Source organism: Cyprinus carpio, chromosome A2 (assembly GCF_018340385.1).
Source record: "Cyprinus carpio isolate SPL01 chromosome A2, ASM1834038v1, whole genome shotgun sequence".
NCBI lineage: Eukaryota > Metazoa > Chordata > Actinopteri > Cypriniformes > Cyprinidae > Cyprinus > Cyprinus carpio.
The window spans coordinates 28,156,796-28,180,465 of NC_056573.1; the positions used below are offsets into that span (position 1 = coordinate 28,156,796).

The window sequence follows — 23,670 nt, forward strand, 5'->3', positions numbered from 1 at the left end:
AAATTTCATTTTTGGGTACAAATCCGTGAAAACAGGGTTTCTCTGTACCAATTTGTCCCAAAAGCAAAACCAAAAAAACTATGCAAATTTAAAAAAATTTACTATATTTTTATTTAACCCAAACTGTGTACAATTTAATTTTAAAGGCCTTTTGAATTTTAAAGCCAAGAATAACAACAAATTAAATAAAAAAAAAAAAAAAAAACCTGGTTAACTTTTCATTTTTTTTACCGATTTGGGTCCCCGGGGCCCCGGTCTTTTGACAACACTACCACTTATATTGTCATTGTAACATTGTTTTTTTTTTTTTTTCCTTTTAAAATATTAGTATTATTATTAATAGCATTTACAAGAAATATTTAAAAAGTGCAAAAATTGTAAAAATAATGTACTCTTTTAAAACCCGGCTACTAGGGAGATCATCCGGAGTATAACCCCATTCCTGAGGAGGGATGAGTTTTGTTGCTCGCCAGAAACCCCGAGCATTTGAGGGCATCCCTTTTTGGAGAAAAACGGCCGAACCTTTTTCAAAAGGGGGATAAAAAGGCGGCCAAAACAAGGCGAAGGGCGGGGCCAAAGGAAGTGGGCCTAGTGTCCGGGTTGCCATCCCCCTCGGGGAAAAGGAGGACCGTGTGAATTGCAAAAAGCCCCAAAGGGATTGCCTGGGGCGGCACCAATCCCCCGGGGGACCCCCTAAAATTTCAGGGGGCCCCATTCCGCCTCTGGGAAACGAGACCATGCTGGGGTTTCTTGGGAATAAAAGATACAGGGCCCATACCCCCAAAAAAGAATTTCTGGGGGAAACCCCTTGCTTTTTATTTGCGGTCGGAGACCGGTCCTTGAATGCACACCTTCCGCACCACCAAAAAAGGGAAGTTCTTGGCTGGAAAAGACGGGTGAAAGTGCATTTTCGGGTCGTCCTAAAAACCTTTTTAAGTTTTTATACTTTCGGTCCCATCTTGAACAACTTGGGGCCTGATTAAGATCGCCCCGGCAAATTTGAAGGAGTTTTCCCCGGGCCGATAAAAAAGGCGTAAACCCCCCCCTTCCCTGGGGGAAGTTAAATTTTTTTCCCCCCCAAAGCATCTCCTTGCCTGAGAGTGCCCAGGACAGCACTCCTTGCTCAGACAGAGGCATGTTGGTCTGCCACCAAAGTCTTGAGAACACCTCACCAACCTTGGGGGGTCATCTGGAGAACTTGAATCATATAGCCGAGTCAAACCATGAGCCAGCGTATAGGTTGGCCAGCACCAGCCATGCTCCCCAAAACTCTGTCACGAGTGGGCACCAAAGGGACAGTCAATGTACCAGCAGTGGGTGCAGCAATGGGGAGTCATGCTGGATGGCCCAGAAGTCGCCCGTTGAGCTTTGTATTGTCAATCCACACTACATGTGTGGACATACAGTGGAACGAAATGTCATGCCTCACAGGACCACGGTGCTACATAAATACAGACATACAACAATGAAGTAAAACAGTATAAACCTATACACAACTAAACTACTGACAGATTTTGACTATAAATATATTATATATAAATGTTTACCTATCACATAAGCTAAAAAAACAGACTATGAATGCTTCACATAATACTATACCTACACAACTAACCTACCTGACAGGTTTTGACTTTAAATACTATATATAAATGTTTACCTATACATAAACTAAAAAAGAAAAATATAAACTATATACAAATGCCACGCGATAAACACTGTACCTATACACAACTAACCTACTGACAGATTTTTGAATATTACGTATACTACTATAATTATGTTTATGTCTACTGAATAGTGAACTCTTACATCACTGTTTCTGATTCGGAACTAACAGTCAGGTGTGTCATCCATGCAAACTTGCATAATGTGGCGATCGGCAGCGAACTTGGCCAGCTGCGTCGTGTAGCTATGTAAAGTCAGCAGCTTTGTGAAGAGCAGACGGGTCTGAGCCACATTCTTGTTGGCCCGGCACCTGTGCTCAGTGTACTGGTAAGATCTGCCTCGATTGCGTGTATTGTGCCCGACACGGGATCTCGACTAGAGCCGTCTTCCACGTCCTGAAAGTCCCAGGATCCAAAGTACAGAACAAGCCGAATGATTTCATAGGCCCAATGCATGGTTTAGTTGTATTGGGATATGAGCCTGTTTTGTGGGGAATTACTTGTGTCGTTGACATGCATGAGTTGAAGTTGTTGCTAGGCAGGACCATCTCTGACATAAGAGTCTTCTATGTTACTAGGTAGTTGTAAGAGACAGGTTGAAGGGGCTGGATGAAATTGCACATTAGATCTGACCGTAGCGTCTGTTTGCCAGACAAGTAATCAAAACTACAGGAGCGGATCAAGTGCTCGTTGGGGAGGCTGTGGTTTCTGAATTATGTGGCTATTGACTAACCTCTCAAAGCATTCTCATCATGATTGGAGTCAGCACTATGGACATAGCGTATCCATTTAGAGCAGGACACAGCGGCTGATTTTCTTTTAACCGACGAGATAATTGTATGGTGGTCCATTGTAGGATTTTGAGACATGTTCTCGGGGTACGACTTGGCTGCCCTGGCCCTATGCTTAGCTAGAGGTGTTGAAGAATCTGTTAAGGCATTTTCTGTCAGACATGGTCAGCCACAGTCTTTCAGTACATGGCCAGGGTCTGTCGCCAGGACAATGCTGAAGTTGTTTATATAAGAATCCAAAGAGGTGACTGCGGATGCCATATTGCACAGGAGCTCTGAAAGTGGTTATTACGTGGTACACTGTCCTGCATCTAAGGAACTGCAGTCATGCACCGGACTGGGCATGCTCGTGGTTTAGGCCCCCCCTTTCCCTAAGCTTTGTGGTGCATCCACGCTTGCCCCGACGCTTTCCCTTTGTCCCTCTTCACACACGCGGTGGGTCCCCCCCCCCCCCCGCCATTTGTGGGGGTTGTGCGGGTAGAGTCAGTAGGCCAAAGCGGCCTGCGGGCTCGGGGTTTTTCGTGACGTGTCAAAGCCAGCCAGAAACAGAGGCCCCCTTTAGAAAGTTTCTAAGTTAAGGTTCACCCCCCCCCCCACTCCAGTGGAAAGCTGTTGTGGTGTTTGTTCCAACAGCTTTCCAGTTGTCCAAAAGTGCTTTCTGGGTCCCACGGGGGATCCAGAGATGGTGTTTTCCCGTAGTGTTTTTACTGATGGGTTTTGTGCGATAAGTGAGTGAGGACCTGTTTTTCGAAGAGGAAGAAATGAAAGAACCCTTAAACAGAACCCAAAAACATTGTTTTTTTGGGGACCCCGGATAGTACCCCGCTTGCCCGTCTCCACCCGCCCCCGCCCATCCATTTGGATCGCACCAAGGCCATCGCCAATTTTCTGAGCCCTCACGGCAGAAAAACTAACCTTTGTCCCCCCACCAGGACAGGAACGGTGTGGCTAAGACCCCGATGGGACCGGTAAAAGGTAATGGCCCAAGAGCCCCCCCCCCATCCCCGCAAGTCCTCCTTTGCCCATTGATGTAAAGGTTGTGTTCATGGGTGGTTTGGAGTAGAAATTGAGAGAAGGCCAGCAAATCGCGCTCACTGTTAAAAAACCCATGATCCCCCCTTGCAACCGGGACAGAAAAGGAAACTGCTTCCGTTTTTTCTTTTTTATCCTTCTTTAAAAAACATGTGGGGGTTATGGGTAGCCCCAGTGGAGACCAGCCCGGTGGGGAACAGAAAGAGAAAGCAAAACAAAAGATTTCTCCCCCCGCCTGGCCCCCCCCCTTCTCGTGTGGGTAAAAGGAGTGGGGTTACTGTTACTCGCCAAACCCTCCCACGAAGAGCCAGTCTACCATCTCCCCTTCCGGGGGGTGGGCCCCCCCGTGTTTAGGCCCTGGCCTTTAGTCCATCAATCCACTATAAGGGACCTTTATTGGGCCGTTGTGGTGCACATGGGGGACCAACGCCCCTTCCCATGCCAAGGAGCTTGAAGACGTCCTCCCCCTCCCCCTTAGTGGAATTACGTCCCCAAGCAATGGGGTAGCAGAAGCAAACCTATAGTTTGGTGTCCCAGTGATGGGTTGGGTGGCCCATGGGCGATGAAGCAGGCCATTGAAATACATGAAAACCCACCCTGGCAACACGGAAAACCGGAATTGCAAAGCGTTGGGAGCCTCACGTCCCCCAGGGTCAAAAATTGTGTTTGTGAAAATGGGGCCCCCCCCCTTCAGTCCCCCCCTTGCTTCCTGTTAACTGGTCCCGCCAACCCCAGGAACTTCCCTGGGGCAAAGTCCTCGACAGTGGGGGTAACCGAAAAAAGGCCAAACCTGGGACATGGGTGAAAAAGCCTCAAGAAAAGTGTACCTTTTCCCCAAGAAAAGCGTTACAAAGGGGCCCACCATGACCCCTTTGTTCTCTTCTTTCCTCAGCCTGTCCCCCCGGCGAAGAAAGGAACCATAAGCAAAGAATGCCCGTATTGGTATTTTTTTTGGAGTTGTTTGCTTCTGTTGCGTAAGAAAAACCAATCATTCAGTCCCCCCCCGCGAAGCGCTCCGGGAAACTGGGGGTGGTTGTCAAATCCCCCACCCAACCCCAGTTCCCCCAATGGCCTCCATGGGCTTTTGACCCGGTCCAAGACATTGGCCCCGGTCACACTTACTGGTTCCCCCTGATGCCAAAGGAGGTGGGGCAGGCCCCCCCCACCAACGAAATCCTCCAATCCCTCAGAGGCCCCGATAACCCATCCCCGTAATGGGCACTTGCTTCTTATTGGACATTCTGAAATTTCCCCTACAAGGTGGGGGGTTCTCCAAACATGAAACCTCTGGGAAACCCGGCCAAAAATGAGACAAAGTCCAACAGCAGAAATCCAAACATTTCGGAAAACTGGGCACAGGAGAACAACCCTCTGGTGGGGGTAGAGATAGTAGAAGGTCCCCCATGGGGGGTTGGTGTGCCCCAGGCCGGAGAAGCTCTCAAACTGTGTTCCCACACCCCCCCCCCCCTTCCTCCGCTCCTCCCAATGAGTAACCTCTTACTTGGCGGGTTTACCTCCTGTTTGTGGCAGAGCAATCGGACCTGAAAAAGAGGCAGATGGGGTGTCTCCCGTTCCCACCTCCACCTTAAGGGGGGGAGTAAGACATTGGTTCATGTGCCCCTCCACATATAAGAGGACCTAACCCAATCCTCCCGAACGCAGCTTCAGTATGCTGAATGCCAAAACACTGAAGACAACCAATATTGGCTGTCCCAACAGAGGAACAGTACATGACTTGCTCTTTTAGTTGAAATTTCCCAGGGAAATCACTGGATTTACCATGGAACCAACCCGCTGTCTGCGCAGTATCGCCAACCAGGACAGCCCTCACGAAACACACAAAGATGAAAGACCCTTTGTGTGTAGCTCATAAATCACCAATATAATTACTCGGCTCCGAAGCAGAAATCCGAATGAGTGAATGCACGTTGTTGCCCTTTATATACCTTGTAGGCCCAGGGAGTTGCCTTAACATTCTCAAGCAAAGAAGACCTCATTGGTGTTTTCCCTCCCACCCACCGGGAATTCCTCCTAGAATGTAATTTTTGTGGGCCTTCCCAAGTTAAACCCCTAATGTCATCACACACCGACAGATAGAGAACAGGTATTATGAGGACTAGCAAATATTTGCCCCAGTATATTTCTATTTATATTCAGTTTACTAGAGGTGGAGAGGAGAGTACTAAAGAATTACTACAAAATCAGTCAAGATCAGATAAGCCAACAATAGCCCCACATAAATCTGATGTTGGTGCAGGGTTATTGGGTGAAGTGTGGAGCTGATGAGTTTTGATTTTCTTTTTTCTCTGGTAGAGTTTCCAGTCTCTCTCAGCACCTCCTGAATCTACAGACGTTAATGACAATGCCTTCAGTTCTCTTATTAATTTTTTCTTTTGATGACCTGAGAGAATCTGTCTGTCAGCTGAAAGACAAACTGGAAGGATTTCTGCAAAGAGGAGCTCAAGAAGATCTCAAACAGAGGTAAAGTCCTGAAGATTCATCTGCTCCCAGAAACAAGTCCATCCATCATCTCATAGCCATGGAGAACATCATATTAGAAAAGGTATGTCTTAGGAAGGAATAGATTTCAATGGATCATCCACAATCAGTTCACTGTTCTTATCTGTTTGATTTCACCACAGTCACACTCACATTCACCAACATTGATCACTGGACCAGGAACGACTTTCCTAGCAATGTAAGTCAGTAAGAAAAAACCAGCAGAAAAACTCTCTCTGAGTGTCGTTCATGTTCTTCCTGTACAGAAGGAGAAAGAAGAGTTTTTATAACTGATGATGTAAATGATGATTTGCACCACAGATATCTGGTCATCTGTACTGAGACACTGATGATACACTGAACATGAAGAGTTCAGCCTACATGAAAAGAACAAACAGATTATTAATTCCCTGATTTCTGATGTGTTTTTTATCTCCATTAGATTCCCATCAGCTCACTCTGGATCTAAACAACAGCAATATAAACGCCTCCGTCTGTCTGAGAGGAACAGAGTGATTACTTGACACTGGGACACAAATCAGCCGTATCCTGATCATCCAGACAGATTTGATCATTTGGCCCCTCAAGTGTTGTGTAGGAGAGAGAGTGTGGTGGACGCTGTTACTGGGGAGATTAAGTGGAGTGGAGGTGTGTTTATATCAGTGTCCTATAAGAGCATCAGCAGGAAGGGATCAGGTGATGAGTGTGGGTTTGGATCTAATGGTCAGTCCTGGAGTTTGTTCTGCTCACCCTCCAGTTACTCATTCATACACAGTAACATAGAAACTGCTCTCCCTGTAGAATCCGTCAGCAGTAGAATAGGAGTGTTTGTGGATCACAGTGCAGGAACTCTGTCCTTCTACAGTGTCTCTGACACAATGAGTCTCATCCACAAAGTCCAGACCACATTCACTCAGGTCACTCCAGCCTCTATTCCTGGGGATTTTTTAATGTTGATTATTTATGGATCATTAGTGAAACTGGGTTGATGAATCAGAATAGACTGATGAGAGATTCTACCCATAAATTTTTGAGCTGTATGATAAATCAGTAACAGTGAGATGTTATAGAGTGTCTTCTTTTCTTTTAATGACATTAATCACGACATTAATACTGCAGCTGAACATCTGTCAGTGAAATTACATGTCGGATTGCGTGTAATAAATCCTCATACAGACAGTAAGATCAGTGTGTGTGTGTGTGTGTGTGTGTGTGTGTCCTGCTGAGTTAACCATGTGTTTCTGTGCTTTTCTCTATCCTCTGGTTTTTGTTTTGTTGTTGATTTAGTTTTTAATGTAACTGTCGGGCCATTTTTTTTATTATTACTGTCAAATTACCTTTCAATTCAAATGATCACAGTCAATAAATCATTCATTATTCACGTTATGTAGCTCCGACTCTTTCCAGCATTTTTTATTCTTCTGTCTTCTGCTGTTTTTTATCATCATGCATTTAATTGTTAAACGCATTAAATTGTTTAACCATGAAATTACGTTTTTATTTTTAAGTTACCAGCTTGTTAATAATTTGTGTTAAAAAGTTCAAGGTAATTCAAGTTAATTCAAGTTAAATGTCACAGTCACCAGTTCAGTTTACTATCAAAATCACCAGCTCAGTCATCTCGACACTACACTCTCCCCACATCACCATCTACTCTCCTATGCTCCCTTTGCAGTCACCCACACTGAGAGACTGATTGTCATTACTTAGCCACCCTACTTCAGCACACACCAAGATTACATGTACTTATCCATGTTACATACCTTCTGGGATTCTCATCTTCCTCTCCTCTGGAATCCTTTACCTCCCGGTGGATAAAGATTGGACTATAAATGACAAGCTAAAGCCCTATTCGCACAGGTCTATTCTATTCCAGGTCCTTGTATTTACTGATCTTCTCAGTTTCCTTAAGCATGAAGTTAGTATCATCTGGAACAACTATATCAATCAGCAGACATGTTTTCTCTTTTTTGTCATGCAACACTATGTCAGGGCGATTAGCTAAGATGGTTCTGTGGATAACTATTGGAACATCCCACATAATGATGTTAACATTGACATTGATGACTTTTTCTGGTTCATGTTCATAGAATTTATGTGTAACTTGAACTCCCAGATACTTGCAACATAGAGACCAAAGAACATAGCTGGCTAATTTGTTGTGTCTGTTGGTGTACTCAAACTGTGCAAGTGTAGTATAGCTGGCAACAATATGGCTTATCCATATAATATTACGTATCCAGCCCAGATGGTGGACTCAGCACCTAGAAAGGACCTCTACAGCCCTGAAAAACAGCGGAGACCAGGACAACTAGATGAGCCCCAGATTCCCTGTAAAGGCCTTGTCTCAGACGACCAACGGGACAAGACCACAGGAACCAGTTGAGTCCTCTGCACAATCTGAATTTGCTGCAGCCTGGAATTGAACTGCTGGTTTCGTCTGGCCAGAGGAGAACTGGTCCCCCGACTGAGCCTGGTTTCTCCCAAGGTTTTTTCTCCATTCTGTCACTGATGGAGTTTTGGTTCCTTGCCGCTGTCACTTCTGGCTTGCTTAGTTGGGGACACTTCATTTACAGCGATATCGTTGACTTGATTGAAAGTGAAAGTCGTGACATTTGTCAAGTATGGTAACCCATACTCGAAATTGGTGCTCTGCATTTAACCCATCCAAGTGCACACACACAGCAGTGAAGAAGTGAACACACCGTGACACACACCCGGAGCAGTGGGCCAGCTATATATCCAGCGCCCGGGGAGCAACTGGGGGGGGGTTCAGTGCCTTGCCTCAAGGGCACTTTCAGGCCATGGGTATTGAGGGTGGAAGAGAGCGCTGTTTCATTCACTCCCTCCCACCTACAACTCCTGCCAGTACCCGAGACTTCCCCGAACCTGCGACCCTTCTGGTTACAAGTCCAGTTCTCCCTCTAAACCATTTAGGGCATCCCACAGCTGCCCCGCCAAAATGATTGCACGATATACTATTTAAACTGAACTGAGCTGCATGAATGGACATCACGAAATTTTTAATGGATGACGTGCCCTTGTTAACGTCCCCATTTTTGCAATTAATTGACACACATTGTTTTTTTTTCCTAATTAATGGTTGTTTCAGTTGCTTGTTGACACAATCTTTTTTGGTTTTTTAACGTCCACCCGGTAATATAAATAAAGGGTGACTTGGACTTGACTTGACTTGATGTGCTCTTCAGCCTTGGTTTTGCAACCATCCCCTGCATTTACTGTTCTTTCCTGTTTGAGTTTCAGGATGTTCTTTTTCTAGGTGGGGTTAAACTTTTTGCTGTTGAAGTGGCCTGGTCCTGCCTGCAAAAAATCAGGACTTTCTCCCCCCCCCCCTCCGTCTCCCTTCTTTTAAAACCAGAGCTGTTTAGCCACTGCGTAGATGCCTGCTTATCGACACCTGGTCTTTCCAAGTCTCCAAGTCCATAGGGCCTGTCAATGCACTAGGTTTACCCTTTCGCATTAAGTTTTTGTTTTCTCTGTGTTGTTCTTTATTGGCATTTTTATTTCTTGACAGTGTGGGGTTCAGTGGATTTGTTTTCAAGTAAATTTTTTTCATATTCTTGAGCATCTTTCTGAAAGATAGTATTTAGCCGTATTACCAGCATCGGGCTCCTCTCACTCGTCAAGTAAGCCTATCTTTGCCCCTATATGATGTAGTTGCGTTATGCCAACCGTCGTGGGTTTCGGAAAGCAGATTCTAGGTCGGAACTAATTGCCGCCCCATCCCCCCCCAGCGATAAAGCGCCTGATCTTTGGCTCCCCTTAGGTTGAATGTAGTTTTTTGCCTAGTCAGGAAGTCTTCCTTGTTTTTCTAAGCCACATAGTGGTTTTTGTTCGGTTTTCGAAAAGCATTTATAATATTCCTAGTTCGACTGCGCATTTCCGACACCTATCTCCTCCCCCATTATCCCGAATGATAGAGTCTTTTCCAACATCAGCTTTAGGGTTAGAAGGGTCTGCCTCAGCGCAATTAGTCCAGAGTTGTTTTTCCCTTTCCTTTTTTTCCTACACAGCAAACTTAATGTCCCCCCTGTTTATTAGGATATATTAGTATTAGTATTTATTATTCCCCTGAAGCCTTTTCGACCACCTAATTCCCCCTCCCCCTATCCGCCCTCCTAGCATACTTTTCCCAAGCTAGAACCATCAAACCACCATGGTTCCCCCCCCCCAGACCCTTTCAAGAACGTGAGTCCCTGAACCCTCCGCAAGAGGTTTTATAAACTTCTTGTTCTTGCTGTTAAACACCTATTTCCCATTGTTTTTCACTCCAACATCCATAAACATGCTTTTTATTCCTGGTTTAACATTGGGTCTACATATCTAGGAACCAGTTGCGAAAACCCAATGCCCAAAAAACCAACATGGCCGTTAAGTAACTTGCTAATCATGTTTTAACAACCATGCTTAGCAACATGCTGAGTCATGCTTGAAATCAGCTTCGGGGGCAAATCTATTAGCACTTGCTTAATCATGCTAACAACTGAAAAAACCATGCTAATTTTTCGGCTACAATGTTTTTATGCTAAACTTTGTTGCCATTTTCCAGTCATGCTAAACAAACACGCATAAGTTACCCTGGGTCAAATGATGCTTCTTAATAAGCTTAGTTAAACATGCCTTGTCTATTTAACAGATGCAAATCAGGCTTAGCATTGCCATTTCCTAGTAAAACTTTGCTAAATCCGACTGGCCTAAACACCAAAGCTGGCCTAGGTCCCCCCACTCTAAGCTATATCATGACTAACCAAACGTTCTGGTCTAGTCGTGTCAAGCCAACTAAAGTTTGTCTTAGTTAACTGTCAGTTATGAAAAAATCAACTAGCCTAAATAGCATGTTTTTGCTAGTTGATCCTTGCTAACAACATGGCTAAGTCAATGGTGGGCTAATTCATGCCTAAAAAAAACGCCCTCGACACTGGCGTTTAGTGACAATGCGGTTGTTCCCCCCCCCACCCCAATGTAGCAATACAATAAAACCATGCTTTGTGTTTAATACTTATCCTGTTTCCCCTATCTTATCCTTCACAAAAACAATAGTAGGGCAGGAGGCACTATTTTTAATGGGGCAGTTCTCCTGAATGTGGGTATTGACCCTTCTAAAAAAATGGTGTTAGATTGATAACCTTTCAAAGTCAAAGTCAAAAGTACCTTTAAAGTCTGACGAGGGGAAACTGGTTCCCCCCAATGCTCAACATTAAAGGTTTACATAACAAAAACCCTACTCACCAACAATATACCTTTTAGCTGTCCTAGGAAAAGTCTGGCTAGGGCTTTTTTTCATATGTGCAACTAAATAAAGTTATAAATTTGGACCCTATCAAGTGCACCCTTTTAACTTGTGCAAGTTGTTATTAAGTGCTAAGCGCCATTAAGAGGGCACTCCCAACCGGACGGGTAAATATAAGCATTTTTGTGTTTTTTTTTTTTCAGCTAAGTAATGAAACCCTTTAATTAACAAGCCCTTTGTAATACAACAGAATGGTTGGGTTTGCTAAACATTTAATTGGGTAAAGGTAACTAGCCATCTCGAACAGCTGGAGTGGTCTTTAATTAAGGTTTCAGTCCCCAAGTTGGTCATTGGTTGAACAAGGCATCTTGTAGCAATACTAATGGACCAGGACATACAAGTTTGTTTGCCCTCGTAAAATAGACTGTGTTCCAAACCCACACTAGCCTTTCCAAAAAGACAAAACCGGATTAGGGGTCCAGTTATGATGCCCCACTGTCATACTTTGGGCAGTAAGGGCCCTTAGTGGTGCAGTTTCGACCGCCCTAAGGAATACTGTGCCTTTTGGTAAGATTTCTTTGATGACAGAGTCAATATATTTTTTTCAACACAGTTGATTATATAAAATGACCCCACTTTACTTCAACAGTCTCCACGGGAACAAAAAATGCCTTTAACATAACACATTATAATATGCCCCTAACACTCCCGTTAAAAGTTGGGCCAGTAAGCGGTTAACCAAAACAATTACGAATAATGAATGCAGAATAAAAATATCTTCCCCATTTTATTCCAAAGTAATTGTAACTAAGAAAGCATGGTCCCAACCATATCCCTAGTCACCAGGAGACAGGGGGAGGTCCCCCCCATTTTTTCCCCCATATTTTTTTTTTTTAGTTTTTTTTAATACTCTAAGTAAATGCCACCTGAATCAACTTCATCAGGGTCCCCCTTTATCCGTTGTTACCTTTTAATAACCAGTTCCCAGGTATTGGGGTGTTTTTTTGAAGTGAAGCAGGAATTAGGAAACTGCCTTTTTAACCAGAACTCAACAGCCACACCTGTTGGTTACACACGTCCCCCCACTCCAAACCCAACGAGGAACCAGGAAACCAGAATCAAATAATTGTTTTTTCCAGGAAGAGAGAACCAACACAGAAGTGGTTGGTTTTATTCAGTCCTGGTTTGTTGTGTTTTTGTCCCCCCTCCTGTATTCTTGCCAGTAAAATGGCAAGAAAAGCCAGGAGTTTTCGTCATGAATTGAGTTTTCATGTGTTGCAGTTGGGGTGTGGTTCCTGGGACCGTCCCTGCAGGGATCCCAGGTTGGACCCGACCTTTTCCCTTGGTTGGGACGACAGTTTTTACTGGTAAGAGCCTGTATAAACAGCCCTTTTTCCTTTCTGGTATCAGGAGGGCTTCCAGAAAGAGAGTCCCTTACAAGCTTGCCCCTCAGTGGCAGAACCCGGAACCTTTCCCAAGTTCCCCAGACCCTTCCTTTTTAAAAGCTAGAAAACCACCCCATGCCCTGGCTGAATTGGGGGGTTGGAAAAACTAAAGAAGACCCAAAACGCCCTGACTAACTTGTGTTTTTACGCTGGATGCTTGGAAAGATGTGCCATTGGGTTTGGGGGGAACGTCCCCCCCTGTACTGGAAGAAAAATTACAAAGGCACCCCCGTCCCCAGGTCCTGTCTGGGTGGTGGTCCCCGGGAAAAATCCTTAACTGGTCCACAAACTCCCATTTTTGGATGCCGTCCCCCATTTGCTGGAAAAAGTTTTTTCCGCATCAAGAGAAAACCCACAACAATCTTGGGACTGAAAGCCCACCCTGGACGACGCCAAGGAGGAATGAAAAATCCGTGCCCCCAGAACCATGCAGAAGCTCCCTCGAAGGGTTTTTTGTTCCTGTTCCCCCCCGCACTTGAAGTCAGAAGTTGTCTTCGGTTTGTCGCTTGTGTGTACCCGAAGGCAGGAATCCTAAAAAACAATGATAATGGTTTCAGTCCCTAGAACTCCAGAGAGGAGAGAGAAAACAGGTAAAAAATTTTTAACAAAACCTTGAAACCCCACTGACCCGTGGAATGAAATATTTCCTGACACCCTCGTGTTTTTTCCATATGTGTGTTTTATATCATGCCCAACCAATAATAAACAGCTTGGGAGGAAAGCCCATTCACGACACTCAACGACGATAGAAGAAAATGGAAACCAGCAAGCGTTTGCAGAAAGAATCCTTTTCCATCCACTGTGTGGCTGAAAATGCCCCGTAAACCCTTTATCAACAACAAGTTCTTCTTGGTAATAGAGACTTTTGATTAAAAACAACACAGAATAATGGAGTGGGAACTATTCCACCCTTTCCCTTTTGTGACAAAATAGATACCTCCTATCCAGTTGAACAAAATACAAGTATAACTGCGAGTGGTCCACCCAGATGACTTTTGGTTTTTTTTTTTCAAGGGGTACATCTGCACAGAATACAGATGATTTTCCCAGTTCCCATTTATTTGCTGTTCAATTAGGTTGTTTTTGGTGTCCATCTATCCGCCCCCCCTGTTGTTTATTACACATCAGCAGAAACCACTGGTCCCCCAGTCCTGAAGCTCACGTTAACCCCTGTGCCCCCAGTTTTCCCCCCCCCTTTTTAAATAAATAACGCACTTCCTGCGAACAGAAAACCCCCTTACAAACCTTCCCACACTGAATAATTTCCAAGTATGAATAGTATTTTTAAGATTGAAATTCATCCCTCCTTCTGGAAGTTGTTTTGGAACCTACCAGTTCCCCCATTAGTTTATCAGACCTCCCCACTATTTTCTGGATTCCAATCCCCTCGTCACCATGAAATGAATTAATGGACAAGTAAAGTTTTCCTGTGATATTCAACTCTCCCATCTGTTTTGTTTTTTTGGTCGGTCCCTTGCAGAAGCAGCTGAAGAAAAGACCACATAAGACGCCTTCCAGCAAGAGAATTCCCCCAGCAGATGAGAGAAAGAAATCTTTTCCAGCAAGCTGAAGGAGAACCGCGGTGGGGAGTTCCCCCCTCCAAAATGAAGGTGAGGTCCCGAGAGAAGAAGAAAGGTTTTTGGTTCTCCGTTCCTCAATTTTCCAAAGACCCTCCCCTGTAAGCCTTTGGATCCACTGTGTTGGCCTAACAATGCGCTCTGCAACAGACAGCAGGTGGGAGGACAGTCGAGGAAGGATCCTTTACTGAGCTCATTCCGCCCCATTGAAGAGACAGCCCCGCTCTGAGGTGGATAACAGCTGTGCTCATGATTGATCAAAGGAAATAAAATACTGCAGTTGAGGTCCGAAGGCCCCTGAAGAACGACTGAGCGATGGCGCAGGAGATCAATGATCTGAGGAGGAGAGACGCTGAGCTGGAGCAGCTTTCACACACACAGGATCACATCCAGTTCCTGCAGGTAACACAGATCTAGAAGAACAGGGTCAGAGTGGACTTGAGCAGATCCTGCTGTGACAGAGACTCACAGAGAAACACACTTCATGAGGGTCTTATTATATAATCATCAGTCAGACTCTCATCTGATCAGAAATATTTAAAAGTGCATATTCTGTAAAATAATGTATTTATTTAAATCTATTCTAGGCTACTGGTGAAATCAGGTATTACAGGGACTAGCAAATATTTGACCCAGTATATTTCTATTTATATTCAGTATTTCATAAAGTAGTTTAATAATAGTCTTCATTAAAGCTGTAGTCTAGAAACATTCATTAAATATTAACAAGATGTTTGATCGCTTGCACAGCCGCGTCTCTCTCGCTTGTTTCAGAAACAGGTTGAAAAGACAATAGACGGTAGCTCGTGGATGAATGATTGGGAGAGATTACTTGGAAATATCAAATATTATTATCTGATGTCAGAACTTATCTTTCTCTGTAAATCCCTGTATAAGCAGCGTCCCGCGGCCCGTATGGTCGGTCCATCCCTGCTCACTTTACGGCACAGTTCTCTGTCATTCAGCAGCACCACACTTCAACACACATTCATTCATTTGTTTGGACTCTCAGTTATGGGATTTTAGTCTCTAATATTGCTTTCCCTCTCAGGTTAACATTTGTTGTGGAAAAACTGCATAAATAAGACAAAAATGCAGCTGCTGCAAATAATGTTTGCTTGATTTTGCATTAAATGAAATCCCGGTGACTGAGCAGTGCTTCAGTGCATTGAAACCAAAGTAAACCTGAGCGTGTCTTAAGGGTCCTTTTTTAGTTTTGGTGTGTATTAAGTTTTAAATAATGGTCAATCTAATCATATCTTTGAGCTGCTTTTCCTGAGCAAATTTACTCAACTCTACAATGAGACTCCGCTGATGTGCTTGAGCTGTTAGATGGACATTTATGTTCTTAGCAGATGTTTTATTCATCCAAACTGTTTCATAGAAAGTTCACATAGAGGGTATGTTTTTTAGCAGATGTTTTTCTGTAGCTCTAATTTGAGTAATGAATATGAGAAGGATATGAAAGCTGATGCTGTGAAAGTGCTGGATTGAGGTACTAAAGGATCAGTCAAATCTGATGTTCCTGCAGGTTATTGAGTGAGTAGGTGAGATGTGATGTTTTGATTTTGTGTTTTCTGTGTAGAGTTTCCAGTCTCTCTCAGCACCTCCTAAATCTACAGATGGAAATGATGATCTCTTCAGTTGTCTCTTCTCTTTTGATGGTCTGAGAGAATCTGTCCATCAGCTGATAGACAAACTGGAGGATTTCTGCAAAGAGGAGCTCAAGAAGATCTCAGACAGAGGTAAAGTCCTGGAGATTCATCTTCCCCCCTAAACCAGTCCATCATCATCTCATAGCATGGAGAACATCATATTAGAAATGTCTTAGGAATAGATTCAGGATCATGAGAATCACACTGTTCTTATCTGTTGATTTCCACAGTCACACTCACCAACATTGTTCCCAGAACCAGGAAGGACTTCCTCCAATGTAAGTCAGTAAGAAAACAAGCAGAAAAACTCTCTGAGTGTCTTCATGTTCTTCCTGTAGAAGGAGAAAGAAGAGTTTTATAATTGATGATGTAGATGATGATGTGCACAGATATCTGTTCATCTGTACTGAGACACTGATGATACACTGAACATGAAGAGTTCAGATACATGAAAAGATCAAACAGATTCATAATTCCTGATTCTGATGTGTTTTATCTCCATCAGATTCCCATCAGCTCACTCTGGATCTGAACACAGTGAATAAACACCTCCGTCTGTCTGAGAGCAACAGAGAGATTACTGACACTGACACAGATCAGCCGTATCCTGATCATCCAGACAGATTTGATGTGTCTCAGGTGTTGTGTAGAGAGAGTGTGTGTGGACGCTGTTACTGGGAGCTGGAGTGGAGTGGAGGTGTGCGTATATCAGTGTCATATAAGAGCATCAGCAGGAAGGGACGGGGTAATGAGTGTAGGTTTGGATCTAATGATCAGTCCTGGAGTTTGTTCTACTTTCCCTCCTGTTACATATTTATACACAATCAGATGCGTACTGTTCTCCCTGTAGAGTCCATTAGCAGGAGAATAGGAGTGCTTGTGGATCACGATGCAGGAACTTTGTCCTTCTACAGCGTCTCTGACACAATGAGCCTCATCCACAAAGTCCAGACCACATTCACTCAGCCGCTCTATCCTGGGTTTGGGTTTAATTTTACTGGATCATCAGTGAAACTGTGTTGATGAATCAGAATATACTAATGAGAGATTCTACCCATAATGCTTTGAGCTGCATGATGAATCAGCAACAGTGAGATGTTATAGAGTGTCTTCTTTTCTCACCATTTCATTAATACTGCAGCTGAACATCTGTCACTGAAATAACAGTCAGAATAACTGTGTGTAATAAATCCTCATACAGACAGTAAGATCAGTGTGTGTGTGTGTGTGTGTGTGAGAGAGAGAGAGAGAGAGAGTCTGCTGAGTGACCATGTGTTTCAGTTTGTGTTGATTTAGTTTTTAATGTAGCGTCACATCATTATTTTATTATTACTATCAAAATTACCTTTCAATTCAAATGATCACAGTCAATAAATCATTTTAATTATTCACCTCATGGAGCATATTTTTAGGTTACAGCTTGTTAATAATTTGTTAAAACATAAATGACATGAAATTTTCGAAATGTTATAGTTCATATTATTCAACATGCAATTTCATGGAAAATGGTCTTGTACTTTTTGAACTTCATCTGTCATCCCACATTTTCAAAATGACAATAAAAAAAGAAATAGTTTCCTTTTTTTGTGTGTGTGTTTTTTTTGTGTGTGTGTGTGTGTTTCTGTTACTGTTGACTTGCACAGACACTATTGAAGAGAGCTGAGCTGGATGATGAATCACTGAATTAATGAATGATGAGCTTTTCCTGTTTAATACTCTAAAGCTGCTTTGACACAATCTGTATTGTTAAAAACTCAATAGAAATAATGGTGACGTGTGTGTGTGTGTGTGTGTGTGTGTGTGTGTGTGTGTGTGTGTGTGTGTGTGTTCTAGCGTGCATGTGTGTGTGTGTGTGGGAGAGAGAGAGAGAGAGTAGTGCAGTATGTTCAGTAAAACACTCACCTGACCTACATGAGGACAAGAGCCGCAAACTGCTAAACGTAAATACAGTAAGATTGTTATTCACGCCGGCATGGTCTTCATCCCTCCTGGGGTGGTGCCGCTCTTCTTTCTAGAAATATGGCACATAGTCTTAGAGTTTGTACTTGACTAACTGGGGTCAAGGTCAGGAAGCAGACAGACTGGCTAAACCGACCGTCTGCTAGCCGCCTCCAGTCACAGAAGTCAGTTAATTCTCAGCACACAGAGACTCTTTCACCTAGATATCACACTATAGATACTGTGTCTGTTCCCGGGCTAGAAAATACAAAAAAAAAAATGTCCAAATCAATTTAAGAGTAACAATTTAATTGAGGTTCAACAAATAAAAAACAGATGCAATATGGATAAACAAATCATAAAGCTTGGTTTATTGAATATCAGGTTCCTTTCTGAGTGTTTACTATTGTCATTTTGCATTATTGACACACTATTTTCCTAATTAATGTTGTTCAGTTGCTTTAACATGATCTGTATTGTTAAAAGTGCTATATAAATAAAGGTGACTTGGCTTTCTACGAAAGCACTTTTTGTAAATGATATGATCACTGATCATAATCTAGATGTGCTCTGTTGGACAGAAACCTGGCTCAAACCTGATGATTACATTATATTAAATGAGTCTACCCCCCGAGATAACTGTTATAAATATGAGCCGCGTCCAAAAGGTAAAGGGGGAGGTGTTGGTTCAATTTATAACAATGTTTTCAGGATTTCTCAGAGGGCAAGTATAACTCGTTTGAAGTAATGGTGCTTCATATAACATTGTCCAGAGAAACAAATGTTAATGATAAATCCCCTCTGTGATGTTTGTACTGGCTACTGTATACAGGCCACCAGGGCACCATACAGACTTTATTAAAGAGTTTGCTGATTTTATATCCGAGTTAGTGCTGGCTGCAGATAAAGTTTTAATTGTTGGTGATTTTAATATCCAAGTTGATAACGAAAAAGATGCACTGGGATCAGCATTTATAGACATTCTGAACTCTATTGGGGTTAGACAACACGTCTCAGGACCTACTCATTGTCGAAATCATACTCTAGATTTAATACTGTCACATGGAATTGATGTTGATGGTGTTGAAATTATGCAGCCAAGCGATGATATCTCAGATCATTATTTAGTTTTGGTCAAACTTCATATCGCTAAAACTGTAAATTCTACTTCTTGTTACAAGTATGGTAGAACCATCACTTCTACCACAAAAGACTGCTTTGTAACTAATCTTCCTGATGTATCCCAATTCCTTAGCATATCCAAAACCTCAGAACAACTTGATGATGTAACAGAAACTATGGACTCTCTCTTTTTCTAGCATTTTAAATACAGTTGCTCCTTTTACGCTTAAGGAAGGTTAAGGAAAACAGACTGACACCGTGGTAATGAGCACACTCGCACCCTAAAGAGAGCAGCCCGGAAAATGGAGCGCAGCTGGAGGAAAACAAAAACTAGAGGTATTTTGTATTGCGTGGAGGGAAAGTAACCTATCTTACAGAAAAGCATTAAAAACTGCTAAATCTGATTACTTTTCGTCTATTTTAGAAGAAAACAAACATAACCCCAGGTATTTATTCAATACAGTGGCTAAATTAACGAAAAATAAAGCATCAACAAGTGTTGACATTTCCCAACATCACAGCAGTAATGACTTTATGAACTACTTTACTTCTAAAGTAGATACTAATAGAGATAAAACTGTAACCATGCAGCCATCAGATCTATAGCCAGTGCACTATAGATCCCCTGAGGAACAGTTCCACTCATTCTCTACTATAGGAGAGGAAGAATTGTATAAACTTGTTAAATCATCTAAACCAGCAACATGTATGTTAGACCCTATTCCATCTAAGCTCCTAAAGTGGTGCTTCCAGGAGTCATAGATCCTCTTCTGACTATTATTAATTCCTCATTGTTATTAGGATATGTCCCCAAAACCTTCAAACTGGCTGTTATTAAGCCTCTCATCAAAAAAAAAAACAACTAGTTCCCAAAGAACTAGTTAATTACAGACCGATCTCGAATCTCCCTTTTCTGTCCAAGATACTAGAAAGGTAGTATCCTCACAATTATATTCCTTCTTAGAGAAAAATGGCATCTGTGAGGATTTCCAGTCAGGATTTAGACCGTATCATAGTACTGAGACTGCTCTCCTTAGTGCTATTGGATCTTAGTGCTGCGTTCGACACTATCGACCACACTATTCTTTTGCATAGGCTAGAACACTTTGTTGGCATTAATGGAAGTGCATTACCATGGTTTAAATCACACTTATATGACCGCCATCAATTCTGAGCAGTGAATGAAGAGGTATCATATCGCTCACAAGTGCAGTATGGAGTACCGCATAGGCTCAGTACTAGGGCCGTTACATTTTCACGCTTTTACATGTTACCCTTGGGAGATATCATCAGGAAACACGGTGTTAGCTTTCACTGTTATGCTGATGATACTCAGCTCTATATTTCTTCTTGGCCTGGCGAAACATACCAAATTGTAAAACTAACAGAATGCATAGTCGATATAAAAACTGGATGACGAAAGTAATTTCTTACTGCTAAATTCTGTAAAAACAGAGGTGTTAATTATAGGGCCTAAAAGCTCTGCATGTAATGACCTAGAACGCTGTCTAAGCCTTGATGGCTGCTCTGTCAATTCTTGGTCATCAGTTAGGAACCTAGGTGTGCTATTTGATAGCAACCTTTCCTTAGAAAGCCACGTTTCTAGCATTTGTAAAACTGCATTTTTCCATCTCAAAAATATATCTAAATTACGGCCTATGCTCTCAATGTCAAATGCAGAAATGTTAATCCATGCGTTTATGACCTCAAGGTTAGACTATTGTAATGCTCTCTTGGGTGGTTGTTCTGCACGCTTAGTAAACAAACTCCAGTTAGTCCAAAATGCAGCAGCTAGAGTTCTTACTAGAACCAGGAAGTATGATCATATTAGCCCGGTCCTGTCAACACTGCACTGGCTCCCTATCAAACATCGTGATAGATTTTAAAATCTTGCTTATTACTTATAAAGCCCTGAATGGTTTAGCACCTCAGTATTTGAACGGCTCTTGTTACATTATAGTCCTCCACGTCCGCCTCCGCTTCTCAAAACTCTGGCAATTTGATAATACCTAGAATATCAAAGTCAACTGCGGGCGGCAGATCCTTCTCCCTATTTAGTGACCAAACTCTGGAATAACCTACCTAACATTGTTCGGGAGGCAGACACACTCTTGCAGTTTAAATCTAGATTAAAGAGCCATCTCTTTAACCTGGCTTACACATAACAAACTAATACACTTCTAATATTCAAATCCATTAAAGGATTTTTAGGCTGCATTAATTAGGTAAACCGGAACCGGGAACACTTCCCATAACACCTGATGTACTTGCTACATCGTTAGAAGAATGGCATCTACGCTTCATATTAGTCTGTTTCTCTTTTATTCCAGGTCACCACAGCAGCCACCAGATCCAGTCTGTTTCCAAGTCAGAGGGTCACTGCAGTCACCCGGATCCAGTATGTATCCAGCCCAGATGGTGGATCAGCACCTAGAAAGGACCTCTACAGCCCTGAAAGACAGCGGAGACCAGGACTAGAGCCCCAGAGACAGATCCCCTGTAAAGACCTTGTCTCAGACGACCACCGGGACAAGACCACAGGAAACAGATGATTCTTCTGAATCTTCTGACTTTGCTGCAGCCTGAATTGAACTGCTGGTTTCTGTCTGGCCAGAGGAGAGAACTGGCCCCCAACTGAGCCTGGTTTCTCCCAAGGTTTTTTTCTCCATTCTGTCACTGATGGAGTTTTTGGTCCTTACCGCTGTTGCCTCTGGCTTGCTTAGTTGGGGACACTTCATTTACAGCGATATCGTTGACTTGATTGCAAATTATTGCACAGATACTATTTAAACTGAACTGAGCTGCATGATGACATCACTGAATTCAATGATGAACTGCCTTTAACTGTCATTTTGCATTATTGACACACTGCTTTCTGTAATTGATGTTGTTCAGTTGCTTTGACGCAATCTTTTTTGTTTAAAGCGCTATATAAATAAAGATGACTTGACTTGACTTGACTTCTACAGCACCTCTGACACAATGAGCCTCATCCACAAAGTACAGACCACATTCACTCAGCCGCTCTATCCTGGGTTTGGATTTGGTTTTACTGGATCATCAGTGAAACTGTGTTGATGTATCAGAATCGACTGACGGCAGATTCTGGCCATAATAACCAAAAATATTGGAGTGATATATAAATAGTTTGTTGGCAGAGACTATTTACATTACCTCTGCACACCAGTGCCTGGCTGCGATAAACAGCACTGCAAAAGATGCCCATTTATCTGTAATATCAGTTGCACAGCGGGTAAAAGATATGTGATGAATGATTTTGACGAGTTCGAGGCCGCCCTTTACCAAATCTTGTTCTAGGCTACTCCTTTTCCCATCACATATCAGATCAGAAAGGCATTTATTTTAAATAAAAATAAAGGAAATATTTGAGAATTGGAAATAAGACGTCTCATTAATAATACAGTTATTAGGTGGATAGCAGTATAGGTATGGGGAAGTTTTAGTCCCAATAAAGTTGCATTCATTTAATAATTTGTTTTAAGTATGATCATTTAAACACACTATGTTATTGCATGCTGTTTTATAATGTACTACAGTACTGAAATATAAATATCTACCACCTAACTACTATTTACACAATTATTATTAGTTCTGCTCAGTATGTAAAGTCCATTAATTATGTAAAGAGTTCAATTGGGCAATATAGCATTGTTTACTAGAATGAATCCTTAATTAACAAGCCTTTGTAAAAAGAATGGTTAGTGCAATTATTTGTGAGGTAACAACCTCAGCAGCTGTGCTGAATTAATGTTTTGTCATGTGACAACACTTTAGCACACTACTCTGAAAATCATTTCTTTATATCATCAGTATAAACATCAGTGTTTCTCTCATACGTGCATTTATCAGATTAGAGACGGACAATAATAAATTTACAGTTGTGATGATAAAAACAATCCAGCAGTTGAGATTTGCTGTACTTGTGTTCTTCTGCCTCATTTCCCCTTATCTTGAGGACCACGTTAGTAAAAAAAAAAAAAGGCCTCTTCTTACCCCACTCAACCTTACAGAACCTCGCTGCCATAGTGTACTGGAGGAACTATAGCCAGGGTTCGTCGACTGGGGAACTCTCTGGAAGAGCACGTTCATCCCCTCATAGAGGAAATGGCACCACAAGCGAGGCACAGAACCAGTTCTCCTGCTTATTGCCTGTTTGTACGCAACACCTAACAGGAAACTGGCTCAGCCTATAGATTATAAAATCTTTCAAAAATGTTAGGTGTGGCCTAGCCTTCAGCTCCGCAAATGTCTGCAAGAGAGGCACCATGTGCCAAGGCCCAGGAGGAGGCAAGACTCTGAGTGGAGTGTGCTTTCACTCTCAGGGGGCATAACTCACGTTGTGTCTAGTATGCCAAGGAGATGGCTCCACTAGACAGTGGTCTAGACTATGCTTGGAGAAAGGCTTTCCCTTTCCCTACATCCAGGGACCTGCTGTGAACTGCATCATGATGCGCCACAATGGCAGCAACATACACTGGTGGAGGGACACAGCCTCCACTTCAACCTCTTTTGCAGAAAGGAAAGCAGAACACTGATCGGGCATCTTTGGGGTCTTATTGTCAAGAAGAACACCACTCAACTAACAGCCTCCACTTCAGCACACAATGCCTGCCTAGTAGAGGGGACCCTTGCCTGAGTCTTATTGTCTATCATTACCTGTGACAGGGCACTTGAG

General features: G+C 42.7%; 2 protein-coding genes and 1 pseudogene across 2 annotated transcripts in view; 2 read left to right on the forward strand and 1 right to left on the reverse strand.

The window, feature by feature from the left end:
- LOC109106706 overlaps positions 1 to 23,670 on the forward strand; it is a 175,950-nt pseudogene that overhangs the window by 86,553 nt on the left and 65,727 nt on the right.
- The window catches only part of LOC109083281 (transcriptional repressor p66-alpha-like), a 195,295-nt gene that overhangs the window by 59,886 nt on the left and 111,739 nt on the right, over positions 1 to 23,670 (reverse strand). The gene's annotated exons all lie outside the window — the stretch shown is intronic.
- On the forward strand, positions 14,394 to 17,408 carry LOC122147143 (tripartite motif-containing protein 16-like). The gene is made up of 5 exons (XM_042768293.1): positions 14,394 to 14,416; positions 14,604 to 14,661; positions 15,845 to 16,004; positions 16,145 to 16,192; positions 16,420 to 17,408. Exons 1-5 carry the CDS (start codon positions 14,394 to 14,396, stop codon positions 16,935 to 16,937), a joined length of 807 nt encoding a protein of 268 aa, XP_042624227.1. The 3' UTR covers positions 16,938 to 17,408.